This window comes from Neospora caninum, chromosome VIIb (assembly GCF_000208865.1).
Source record: "Neospora caninum Liverpool complete genome, chromosome VIIb".
Classification (NCBI taxonomy): Eukaryota; Apicomplexa; class Conoidasida; order Eucoccidiorida; family Sarcocystidae; genus Neospora; species Neospora caninum.
The window spans coordinates 4565220-4578060 of NC_018394.1; the positions used below are offsets into that span (position 1 = coordinate 4565220).

Here is a 12841-nt window from a genome sequence, read left to right on the forward strand (position 1 = left end):
CCGCCCCCCCCTCCGCCACACTCTTCCTCTCTGCGTCTTCTCAGCCGTTTGAATTTTCTCGTGTTCTCCCTTCCGCCGTCTGGTTTGCCTCTCCGCCTGCCTCTCTGCCTGCTGGGTGGTGCATGTCCGTGGGGGCCTTTCTGTCTGTTTTTTTGCAGTCGCGGCGGCGCTGGCGCAGTTGCCGACTTGCCCACCAGGCTCCCACTGCTGCGGAATGTCTCTCGTGTGCTTCAAGGCCCACGCGTACCCTGCAGCGTCTGCCTTGCTGCGCCAGCCTGCGTCGCTCTTCTCCTCGCCTCCGCCTCTTCTGCGCCTTCTGTCGGAGGTGACCAGGCGGCGCTGGCGCGTCGCGGGGCTCGTGATCTCCGGGCGCATTCACCGCGTTTTCCTCTGGCTGCTTCGCCGGGTACAACTCCTGCGTCGCCTGAAGGAGGCGGCGGCGCAGCTGGCGGTTCGCGTCATTCTCCTCAAGCGCGTGGTTCTAGCGCCGCTGCGCAAGAAGGTCCAGAGGCGCGCCAGAGTCCGCCGGGGCTTCGGCGAGCTGCAGCGGCTTCTCCTCCGCATGGGCCTCTCGCAGTGGAGACAGACGTGCAGGCGCTGGGCGCAGGCCGAGGCGTCGCTGGCGTCTCTCGCGGCGCGGAGGGGCCTCGAGAGCGAATTCAGGTTGAGGCGCGAGGCGAGCGACGGCAGGAGAAAACTCGAGGAAGCGCGGAAACCGTCGCGTTCGGCGGATATCGCTGTTCCGGACGCGCGGAGCGCGGGAGACCGAAGACTCGCGCAAGAAGCAGCCGATCTTCTGCGCCTGTCGAAGGAAACGTGGAAATATGCCTGGAAGGCAGAACTCTTCAACCTCACGGTGCCAAAGACGACAAAGTGGGACCGCCAACCTTTCCACTCTGAAACCATGGTGCTCTTCAGTGGCGTCGGCCTGTTCTTGCTCGAACTGACGCTCGCGGAGAGCGGGCTGAGAGACGGCCCGGGGTGGCGACTCGCGGAAGAGGAGACCGCCGCGGAGCTCGTTGACGTCCGATGCTCGCGAATTCCCACAGGCTCCGGTTGCTCCCCCTCCGGGAATCGGGGCCGTGTGGGACCCTGGCTCGCCTCGGCCCCTGGCACGGCCCACCACGCGTCTCCGCTGCAGCCAGCTCTTTCTTGTGTTGGCCAGCATGCGCGCTATCCCGAACTGTTTGTCGTTTCCGATTCGCGGGCGCGGATCTTTCTGCTGCCTGTGTCGGTCTCGTCTTTGTCCTCGCTCGCGAGTCCAGAGCGGGGCGACATCGACCAGGCGTTTCGGCAGCCCGAGCCCGACGATGCCGTTTCTTCTCTCTCGCCGACCTCGCCTCTATCCGGCCTCTTTGAGGGCGACCGGCGCGAAGGAAAGATCGCCTCGCTTGGTGTGCAGGGAGACGAGGAAGGCGAACCGTCCCTCATGCTTCTGATGCGTCCGACTGGCTCAGCGCCTTCGTCTCTCGGCCTCACACTGCTTTCGCCTTCGCCGTCTGCCGGTCCGGCGCGTGACACGTCCCCTCTCGCTCTGGAGGAGGCGCGAGCGCGGAGAAAGGCGGACCGCGCTCGCCTCCCGGATCCGCCTTCGTCGTTCTGTCGGCCCTCGCGACTCGCGGGGAGAGAGGCAACCCGACATCTGGAGCCTCTGGGAGAAGGCCGAACCGGCATTGCTCTTCCCTCCTTGTCGGGTTCGTCTCTCCCGCGTTGCGACCCCTCATCGGATTCCGAAGACTCAAGTCTCCCCTCCTTGTACCGGTCCTCGTCTTTGGGCTCCTATTCCGTCGCCTCCTCGGCGCCCGACCCGTCGAGGGGCCAGCCGTCAACGTCTCTACCCGCCCTGGTTCCTTCGGCGGTCTCCGCGCCTGCCTGCATCGAAGCAGGAGCGGAGCTGAGTCTGAACGGCGCGAGAGGTCTAGACAGTCCGCTGGACGGCTCGGTATCCCGGGGGCTTCGAATGAATAACGGCGCGTGCAGTCCGCCGTCTGGTCCACCCTTGATGAATCCATATCTCTCCAGGTTTCGCCGCCCGTCTCCGCTTCCCCCGTCCATCTTTTCGGAGGCGGTCCTCATCGGGAACAGGACAGAGGATGCCGCGAACCACGCTCCTCGGGTTTTCTTCCCTTCCTCGGGTCCCGTCGCTCCCCTTCTCCTCCCTGGCGGCGCGTGCCATCCGAGCGCAACCCCTCCAGGGCGCTGGGTTCCTGCTGAGCTCCTGCACTTCGCCGAGAGACAGCAGGAGAAACTCGAGCGGCATCTGTCGCGAAGCAAAGGCCGGACGAGCCGATCGAAAGACACGTCGAACGTCGAGGTGTCTGTGAGGACCCTCCGTGTCCAGTTCGCGTCGCCGAGCACGACGCACTACGTCCTCATCCTCTGTCACGTCTCCGTTGTCGGAGGAAGGTCGGAGGGCCACGTCGGCGGCATTCTCGCCCTCGTCCTGTTGAACCTGCTCACGCGCCTTCCGGAGGCCTGGGTGGAAATCATTCCCTCCGAACCGGACGTTGGCGTTCTCGCCAGAAAGCACAAAGACGCCCTTCCGGACCTGCTCTACACGCCGGCTGCGAATCCTGCCTTTCCTGAGCAGACGCCCGCGGAAGAAAACGCGACGGCGAAGAGTGAAGGTTCAGAAAGGCAGGCGGAGGACGTGATGGGCGGGACCGCAGAGGGTGCGGCGGGAGCGGCGCGAGCAAAACGGCGGCCGCCGCAGGACTCAACTCCTTTCTGCTGCTCACATCCCCGCATCATCAGCACGACGATCCTGGAGCCGATCGAGGGTGGAAACAAATGGCTCGTCGCCGGGCCGGGCGTTCTGGCGGTCGTGCACGTGCAGCTGCCGCACCAGCTGCTTGGGGAGGAAGAGGTGGGCGATGGAGGCCGAGACTTCGAAGGGGAGACAGGCACGAGGAAGAGAACGACGAAGGAGCGAGGAGGAGTGCGAGAGAGAAGCGACGGCCGTGCAGGGAGAGAATCCATAAAGGGCTTGATGGAAGTGCTGTGGAACTCGAAGGAGATACAGGTACGGGCAAAGAATGCGCGGCTTTTCTAGGAAACATGGCACTTTGGAAAGATAGCAGAAGAGGGAAATACTGGAAACTTCCGGCCGCAGTGTAGAAAGGCTTCTTCAGTACGGGAAGCCAGTCTCTTCTTCCGAGCTTCATCGCTTTGCCATGCATCGACGGATAGATGCCTTCATTCACTGCCTACTCCAAATCCCGTCTACCATCTGCGATTCATGTAGGGGACGGCACAACCTGTGACACACACACACATAGAAAACGCCGGACAGAGAACCCGCACGAGATCGCTTCCGCAGGAGGCCCACCCCAGAGGCCCCGCGACTCTGGTCTCAGTTGTTTTCCTCGGGGGACATCGATTCCTGCGGTTCGCTGGCCTCTCTTCGTTCGGGATGTTTCTGTTCATGGCTCAGTGCCTGTCGTCTTGTCCCCTTTCAGGCTGTTGCGAACCTGTTTCCGCCTCTTTCCATTGCGGACACATGGATCTCCGGGTGTATGTACACGGCGTCTCCGCTGTCGTCGCTGCAAGATATCGGACCGCATCACCCTCTGTTTTATTTTGCCTCGGCGTTCTCACCGTCTGGCAGTCGATTCCGGTCTTCGCTTCAAGAAGATGTCCAGCATCTTGTTCTTCTTTCCACCGCAGAAGGAGAGCTCGTTCTTCTGCGGTGGCTTGAGAAGAAGCAGACGCTTCAGCTTCTGGAACGGAAGCCTGTCCAGCGCTCTCCCCAGCAATACTCAGTTCAGAAACGGTTCGTGCGCCTGAGTTACAACGTCGCAGATGACGATCAACAGTTTGTGGAGCAGGACGGAAACTCCTCTCTACAAACGGATGACAGGTGTTGGACGCGGCTAACCGCCGGCAGGACTGTCTTGAGAGTGACCGCTCCTCATCCTCACTTGGAGAAGCAGCGGAGGGACGGGGACTGCGGGAGACGCGACGATTCGACAGAGCCTGAAAGAGGAGCAACTCGTCCCCCTGCCGGCCGAGGGGCAAAAAAAGTCCCTGTCAGTACGCGGTGGTGCGAAGACGTTGCTGCAATCCGCATGAGGTCAGGGACGATCTTGAGGAAGGCGCCTCTAGTTCACCTACCGGGACTAACCCACGAGAAACACAGAGCTGGAAAGGGCCTGGCATGCGGCCACCGCGGTTCCGGTCACAGAACACGAAGAAGAGATCGGTTGTCTGAAAATGGGGAAGGGAGTGACATCGAGCATTGGCGGAGTGGAGGGAAGGCGCAGATTATGAAAAAACGGGAAAATCCTTGGGATGAGTCGAGTTTTAGCGGGGATGACGCCGGCGCGACCTCGCAAACGGAATGCGATTCCGGCACGGCAGAAAGTGACGAGGACGATGTTGATGACACACACGAGACGCCGGACACGTAAGCCTTCATTACCATATCAGTCCGTCTTCGCAGGAAATATGATTGAGCCGTTCACCTCAGCAATGCAATTTGTGTATGCTCTTCGCCAACTGCGTGGGGACGACGCTCGGCTGTGCGCAGCAAGGGAACTTTTTGAAATGCCTGTGGTGCTCAATAGAAGCTGGAAAAGACGGGCATAACTGGGTACACCAGCCCACCGCCTCGAAGGTGGTGTGCAGTGAAACAAATTGTTCATCAAGCATGCGGGTCTGTTTCCGTGTACTGTGTCTGTCAGCGGGCGCCCCCTTCGACTCCTGGCGTTCTCACCGCTTGCTGGTGTGCAGGACACACTCGCTCTCATTGTAAGCGCCAGTCCAAAAAGGCTTGGCCTTTCATCATGCAAGGTGTTCGAAAATAGCGACTGCTATTTTGTAGATAAACGCATACATGGAAAAGTTCCTCGGTGACGTCACTTAGTGTCGCACATCAGCGAACGAGGCGTGGCTTACCGTAGCCTAACGGGTCGTGCACCTCTTGGAGGCTGTCCGTAGCACTCACTTTAATTGGCGTTTACTCTTTCCCTTCTGTGTGCTTTCGCAGAGAATAACTGACGCAGCACAGCCGCAGCTGTCATTGTTGGATGTGCGCAAGAAACGTCCGGAATCCTGGTCGCAGCTGGAAATGTAGGACCTGACGTATGGTCTCGCTTCTGCGACAGGCAGCAATTGACACTGCACAGCGCGTCAACGCCCATCTTGTGACATACCCGTCCCTTCTTTGACGACCGGCAACCGTAGCCGGGAGACGAGCACGTAGCATCGGGATGTACGATACCTTTCTGACTCTAACCTCGGGCGTTCGCAAGAAATCGTTTCTACTGCGAAAACCTGGGAGTGAAGCAGTTTGCTTGTGTTCTTTCCTGGTATAAGTATGTGTGCTGTCAATGAAAGCGGATACCCAGATAACCAGGTCAAATGGCCTAACAAGGCTGTGAAGGGGTTGCAGAAATAGCCCTGCGACAGTTTGTTACTAACCGCGAGCACGGTCACATCATAGCAGTGTCGATGACTGACAGGCTCTCAGAGTCTGCTCGAGCCGATGGCAGACTACGGCCTGCGTCTTGCCAACGGATCCGCCCGCTGTCCGGCAGCACACATATTAATGCTTCATTTGATCACTGGGCATATTGAACCGCAGAAGTGACCTTTCTCGCACGGTCGGGGCCACATAGTCAGCAGCGGTCACTAGCCACAGCGACAGTCCCGCGGTGTAGCAAGCGGTGAAGTCACCAGTACGTGAGATCTGAGTAAAGAAGACGTTTCCCTGTTGCACGTGGTTTCTGACAACGGAATCCTGGTTTCGTGGAAGGCGTTTGTGAGATACTGAGGAGTGTGGCTGCCACGGGAGGAGAGCGCCGGCACCTGGGGGAACACCCGTTTGCCAGAATAATGGACCAAATATATCGCGTTGTTGTCGCTCGTAGTGAGTCGTCCGGACAGCACAATGTACGTCATGTGGCTCAAGTAGCTGGAGGCTGTGGCTAGAGCCTTCACACTTGGTTATGCGGGAGTTGGAAGTCGCTTCTCTTGCATCATGATATTTTCTTTTCCCCGCTGAAGATAGTCAGCCGCATTGGGACTAAACGCACACGCTTGAGACAGCGTTGGTGGCAGCAAAGCACACATAATGTAAACGATTAGGAAATATAACGAGAGACTGTAGGCGTTGAATAACCATGATGGGCGACGGAGAGTGCAGCATATCAATCGATCTCGCTTTGCCAATCTTGCTGATTACGCCTTCTTCGTCCCTGCCGGTGTCGCCGAGGAAACTGTTCGCGATACCAGGGGAAGTGCGGTTTTCTTCGAACACTTTCGAAGACACATTTTTATTCCCAGAAGAGTAAACTGCATCACGAGACCGATAGAGACCAGCACACCAATGACGGAGAACCAGAGAATAGCCACTACTGACGTGTTCTCCCACGTCATGAGCCTTATGGCGTTCTCGAACCGCTGCAGAATCCCGTGACTGACAGGCCCGTCTCGTGCTAGATGCAGGTACGGAACAGCTTACTTGACCAGGAGAGACTTTCACTGGGGGGGCCACGACTCCCTCGAGGAGTTGCCTCAACGGTTCGATATCCATGTAATTGAGATATACGTCAGGAATGCCTGATGATAATATAGCCGTTGACCTCCCACTGAGCTATGAGATCTGTTCTTGGTTCGAATGTACCATTGGTGCTTCCCCCCAGATGATTCATTGCGCGCAGGTGTCGGACATCCGTCAAATCATCGAAGAGGGAGGATATGTCCCTGCTTTGTACACTGCCGTCGTCACTTGCAGTTAGTGTCACCTCCCTGGAGCAGGTCAAATGAGCTCTCATGTGAAAGCACTACATAACTCAGACGAGAGCTTACACCTGTTCGGGTTCTTGTGCAAATGTACCGATGATACTGATCAAAAGAAGACAGCTGACGACGGCCCTACGCAAGTGCCCGACCATCTTGCTTGAGTCCAGCTTCCGTCTAGTGTGATGCAGTTTTGATTGGCAATTCTTTTTTCCATATACTAGCAAAGACGCTAACAGATAAGCGCTATAACTCATATCGAAGCAGCCGAGCACACAAGCACTGCCTCTTATGGCGGGTGTTCGTACACCCTTCGCTTTCTTTCGACAGATCTGCAGTGGATCATTTGAAGTCGCACTCTGTAGCAGTATCACACTAGCTCACGTGCTGAAAAAGGCTGTTCTGGTGTCGACGATTTCCTGCTGTTTCGAGTTGCATGGTATCATGTCAGGAATCACATGATGAAGTGCGTCCATGCCATGCACGCTGCACTACCGGGCTCAGCGACAAGTGGCGTTGTGCAGTATGCTCTGCGAAGGGGTCCCCACGTTCACCATGTGACCCATCCAAAATCCATGGAAAGTCGTCAATTGTTTGCGCGTTGCTTCTTGATCAATAAGGTTCCCATGTCGACATCGCAGCTGACTGAGCATGTAGCCAGACCGAACAGCGGCTGGATGCCCGCTGATAGCGGAATGCTTCTTCTGTGAATGAATGCCGAAAGGAACCATGAAGAAGCAACAAACTCGAAGTCGCTTCCTCAGACGCTGCCTAGCCTCTCGGTTTGCAGAAGCAAAAGCTCCATAAACGGATCTAGACAAGGCACGCGGTGGTTCGAGACACGTCTCCGAATCGTGGGACGAGAGCCGTGTCCAGCACGCACGTGCGTTGGATCGATGGTCCACGTTGGAGAGACTGGAAGGAGTCGCCGTCCAGCGAGCGTGACGGCTGCTGTTGCATCGGCCTACAATCAAGGTACCGTTATGTAAACTCTAAAACAACTGTTCTCACCAAAGCAACGTGTTGTCAGTGTTAAACTTGGGTCAGCTTCGGTACCGGAAATCGTGGAGTGCTTTCATTATCTGAAACTGAACTCCATATTCGTATTATTTAGCAGTTAAGAATTTTTCGTCAACGTTCGAAATAGAGGTGTCTTGTCATGAACAAGCGACTAAGGCCCAGCCAATTCATCAGCGGCGTCCTGGTAAAAACCACTGCCTCGGCGTTGTTCGCCAGCATGGTTTTCAACTGAACTGAATTCCTGAAAATACTTGATCGAGTGTCGGCACCTGTTACACATCTGAGCTCCGCTGTTTTTATGCAGGTTCTGGGGTGAGGGTGATGCTTCTCTCATCCGCGTTTCTTCTCCGCCCGTGCTTTGTCCTGCTTGATGTGTTTAGCGATTCGCTCGGCGATTTCTTTGACCGTCATATTCTTTCCAAAGAAGTCCTTGAACTTGCCATTCTTCCCTGGACATCCAGAAAAAGTGACAAAGAAATCGACACCTTCAACCCATACTGATCAGTTCTTACGGGTCTCAAAGCTCCGCGCTTCTGTGACGATATGTCAAGCAGGTCACTTGAAAAGAGAGCCACGGCACTTGAGTGACGCCTGGTCGAGGCTTCACTGCTCCATCTCCGACCTCTAACTGGTCGAACCATAGAACGAACCATAGAACCACAGGGGGCAAAGAGTAGACCTACCCATGAAATATTGAATAATAGAGTGGTCCACAAGGTAGTCCGCGTCCGAACTTTTAATGCCTTCATTATAGTAGACACGGAACTTGCGTGTTACATCCTTGATCTGCGCCTGCGAACAATCACGAAGACCGCATCGTATAAGAGCGTTCAGGGGGCTGATTCTGGAGCTTCGGTAACTCGCCGGAAGTGGCTGCAGTGATCCCTCTGTTGCAGAACAATGCCGCTGCATCTCCATTCAATTGCCGCTACAACCTCCATGCAGGTTACACGTCAAAAGCTCTCGAACAGCGAAACCATTGCAAAGGTGACTAGTGCACGCTCGCGGACGTACAGTATGGGTCACAGGTAGCTAGACGGAAATGTAGACGATCAACAATAATGGCATTGATTGCTTCAGCGGAGCCAAACTACCTCGGTCGCAGTCTGCACTTACTGGAGTGCCAGTGAATCCGAGAAGGCGAGGATGAAATTCCTCGCAGTATGACTTGACCTGAGCGACTGTATCACGTTTTGGATCCACTGCAACAAATTTAACAGACAGCCAGGAGCGCAGCGACGAGAGTGGATCTACCAGTTGCTGAACGCTCGACAGTGAAACGATTTTATGCGCATCGGGGAGACAACCATGGAGCATGAAAAAAGAGGCAACGGGAACACGTAGAACATAAGACTTCATCTGGTGCACCTTCATTGCCTTCAGAGCACACAGTAGCAAGGTTCGGGAGTGTCTCTCTGTGCTCTTCACCACAACGGTGTAGACCGAATAATCCATCCCAGTTGTTAGTGGCGTTCAGTGCGAGAAACTTCCATCTCTGCTTGCGGCAACCCTTTTCTCAACGCGTGCAAAAGAGCTACCGTTGCGCCCAGACCGCCACATTGTCTTGTCGAAAAAGGAAGTTCACTCTTGCTTCAGGAGAACTTGTTTTCGTCCCAGCACGAGGACAGAACACAAAGCTACACACTTGACTAACCAGTGATGAAGATTGGTTGGACAATTTCGCCGAACTCCTTGTCTGTAACACGCACAATAGGAAAGCAAACGAATTAACTTTGCTGCATGTCCGTATGATCTGCCTCTTCCCCTCCGTTAACTCGAGCCCACGAGGTGTCTGAAAGCACTTCACTGGCTCGAGCTCTATACATCTCTCGTGCACGCAACACCGCCACGACGTGAGAATCCAGTCATAGTGTGGAGACGTATGCCGCTTATCTTCCGTCGCGCTGGATAACAAGGGTGTCTTCGTGGGCTTGTCCTCTGGCCGGTTTCAGCATCCACTCCGAAAAAGTAGACTGCGGTTTCTTTCAACTCTGGCTCTCAACCGGAGGGGCAAGCGCGGACCGACGCTTGGGATTCAAGTGGGAAAACCTCGCATGAGCACATACCAATAATATCAATGACCTGTGCCATCTTCTCGAGTTCCTGAGGACAGATGTCCGGGCAGAATGTGAAACCGAAATAAAGAAGCTGGTACGCTCCTTCAAACTCTTCGCTGCCGCGCACGCGTCCTTGCATGTCGACGAGCGTCCACGGCCCTCCTAAGAGGGGTTTTCCGACCGTGTCGCTCTCGGTAAGAACTGCAAATAGCAGGGGAAACCACCGAGACACGTACAGCGCCCCGCATCAAAACGCAAAGTAGTCGTGCAGACCATCATTCTGGTAGCGCGACTGTCGCAGTGCGTCCATAGTTCAAAGCCGTCTTGGGCGGTGCACACTGCAGAACTAGGGACATTGGTGAAGCGGAATGTGGATTCGCGGCGAGCTTCTTGGCCCTCTTTACCTCAGAGAAATAATAACACCATTTTAAAACTAAAATTCTCCACCTAATACTGGGAGCACCTCGTGACGAACACCTTGTAGCCCCTTTCTCTCCGTCGATCGTTGAGTTCTGACTATAAATTTCTCGTCCCTTGATCCCCCGACACTTACCTGCTTGGGATCGCCGCCTTCTCTCTCCTTGCACGGCTACCGCACACGCAATGGTTCTACGGGCACAGTAACCACAACAAGTATTTGCCTCTTGCTTAGAACAACGCGCTTTTCGGATACGTGGAGCAGCTGGGTTTGACAGCCACGGGTACAGCAGCCGTGTGCTACATCTTATCGGCAGCTTGGGATGTTCAGTAGAGAGAGGTGTTAACTGGCTCCGCTATCACAAGAACGTTTTCATGGTCAGTACAAAGTGTATCCATTCTGTGGTACACGGAGCGGGCTACCGACACACAGGCACCCGAAAACTCTGAAAGTGTTAGCTGGAAACTATCCGCCAGCCGCAGGGAGCGGAAGCAGACTTCTGCAGCGTCTTCGCAAATCTTTCTCTTGCCGTACATGCATGCGCAGCAGGCAAGGAGAGCAGCTCTCCACGGGAAAACATTCCCTCCCCGTTTGATAGACTCGTCCACTTTCTCCTGCTTCCGTTTCTCGTCAGCGTCCGGCGCGACACGCGGCGGCATAGGGAGACGAGGAGTTGAACCAGAGCCAGGAGGCGACTCAGACCGTGGCTGACTAGAAGAACAAAACGAGAGCGACAACGGAGCAGTCAGACGAAAGCCGCTCGGGAGGGAAGAAGGGGTGCCAGCACGCGAAGAATACGGGAGAGAACGGCTCCATGCACCTGGAGAGGACGCAGCTCCTGAGAAGCCTGCAGAAGCCGAGAGAAAAAAATATGTCCGTGTCCTGCCAGGGACATCTCCAGCAGTGGACTCGACTTTCTCCACAGACGGTATTCTGTCGAGACGTGCACGGGCTGCGCAGCCGATTTCTTTCGTTAGTACGCCGGAAGAAGGAACGTAGGACTTGGACTGTCCGGCATCGGGCAAGAAAGGCATCCCACACGCAGAAACGATCGAAGACCGGCGGCAACCATTCGTCCTGCAAAACAGTCCGTACATGCCTCGCGCGCAGCCCTCCTGAATTCTGCCTTTCTGAGCAGGAGTCCTCGGGGAAACGACGGCAGGCGTTGAACATGCGGCGTAGAATCGACAGGAAGGAAGCAAGGTAAAAGCAGAAACGGTCGCGCAGGGGTTGCCAGCCGGAAAGTTGCGACCGGAAATTTGTCCAACGGGCGTCATGCTGCCGTGAACGCATACCCTCGGGCAAGACTCAAAATAACGGGCGATAGACGCCGCAGAAAAATCTGATGCCGGAGACTTCCGGGGCCACGAACTATTGCTGGAGAACGAACCGGACCCTTCGTTACCACAAGGAAAACCGATTCCCTCTCGAGTTGCGAGGGAACGGTGCTGGACGTTGGAAAGAGCCGAAGTAACCGGCGGAAATGGGATGCCCAAGAGCTGTGGGGGGGAGGAAGTGGATGAGGATGCCGCGGGCACACGGGTGGTAAAGAAACTCGCCTTGCCAGCAGGACGGAACTCCCTAAGGCTTCCCGCTACACCAGGAAGCGCACTCTGAGCAGTCATATTGATAGGTCACAGTACACGTTCCTACGGTACAAGAACCATCAGAAACACAATGTTCCCAGATATGCAACTGGATTAGCACATACTGACGTAGAACAGAGAAGGCTGCAAGACGAACATGTCGTAAAGGAACTCCACATCTGTTTGGGCGTCCTGCGCATGCTACAAACACATCTGAAACGAATCCACCAGATGATGGGCGAAAACGACACGAGGAAGAACCGTCTCCGCCCCCAAGCTGCACAAAGAAGAAGCGTACGCAACTCGCTGGCGCTGCTGGCCCCGATCGAAACTGGCGTCGCGAGCCTGTAACTTCTTGAGTGCGATGAATGGAAGTCGCTGTTGCTGAGTCAAGAACTATGTACATTCTCAAGCGACTGGATACGCTGGGTACAAAACAGACGATATCGGATCCGGATCCGTGGCGGCGTGATACGCCGTGATCATCGAGAGACAAGACATTCGCCAACCGCGTTTCGGATTGATGGCCTTAGTTCTCAGTCGAGACATTTCAAAGCAGTAGTCCTTTTGCCTCCTTTCGACACTTCTCAGGCCTTCACAAGAGCTTTAAAGAACGGTGTTTCTGGTAACATGATGGCGTTTTGGTGTCATGTGTCCCGTGTTTTTGTGCAGTCATGTTCCGTTTCGATGGGCCCTGTGCCTGCATGCAGCGTGTCCCCTCCGTCCACGGCGGACCTCAGCTGAGCCTTGCGCATGCCAGTTGCATCCTGGTAATAAACAAGACAACGCACGCAATACCGGAGCTCCGAGCGCCTGCCTTGTCTGTGTGTTATGCTGGCCTCTTCTTGGCATCACAGTAAGGATTCTGCCTTCTCCCGGTGACCGGCAAGTCGCTACCGGTCGATGAAAGGCATGTCTTGCTCCACTATACTGCTAAGCAACGGGCTCAAACCTGCCTTAGCGCCGCCGCACATCGCATGTAGAGAATCCCGGATAAAGATCAATTTAGCTGTGGATTG

The 12841-nt window shown here is 55.6% G+C and overlaps 4 protein-coding genes across 4 annotated transcripts; 1 reads left to right on the plus strand and 3 right to left on the minus strand.

Annotated features, from left to right (window-relative positions):
• Positions 1–214: 214 nt before the first annotated feature.
• NCLIV_029620 (hypothetical protein) lies at positions 215–4854 on the plus strand (the record flags this gene model as incomplete). Its single annotated transcript, XM_003883157.1, has 3 exons — positions 215–3022; positions 3459–4072; positions 4683–4854. The coding sequence occupies 3 exons, from the start codon at positions 215–217 to the stop codon at positions 4852–4854; spliced, it is 3594 nt and encodes a 1197-aa protein (XP_003883206.1).
• A 1326-nt stretch (positions 4855–6180) lies between these two features.
• On the minus strand, positions 6181–6896 carry NCLIV_029630 (conserved hypothetical protein; the record flags this gene model as incomplete). Its single annotated transcript, XM_003883158.1, has 4 exons — positions 6181–6402; positions 6464–6561; positions 6626–6750; positions 6811–6896. 4 exons carry the CDS (start codon positions 6894–6896, stop codon positions 6181–6183), a joined length of 531 nt encoding a protein of 176 aa, XP_003883207.1.
• A 1195-nt stretch (positions 6897–8091) lies between these two features.
• On the minus strand, positions 8092–10816 carry NCLIV_029640 (putative SCO1/SenC domain-containing protein; the record flags this gene model as incomplete). The annotated part of the gene is made up of 6 exons (XM_003883159.1): positions 8092–8210; positions 8445–8553; positions 8878–8963; positions 9416–9457; positions 9828–10019; positions 10771–10816. 6 exons carry the CDS (start codon positions 10814–10816, stop codon positions 8092–8094), a joined length of 594 nt encoding a protein of 197 aa, XP_003883208.1.
• A 131-nt stretch (positions 10817–10947) lies between these two features.
• Positions 10948–11529, minus strand: NCLIV_029650 (conserved hypothetical protein; the record flags this gene model as incomplete). The annotated part of the gene is made up of 1 exon (XM_003883160.1): positions 10948–11529. One exon carries the CDS (start codon positions 11527–11529, stop codon positions 10948–10950), a length of 582 nt encoding a protein of 193 aa, XP_003883209.1.
• Between the last annotated feature and the right edge of the window lie 1312 nt (positions 11530–12841).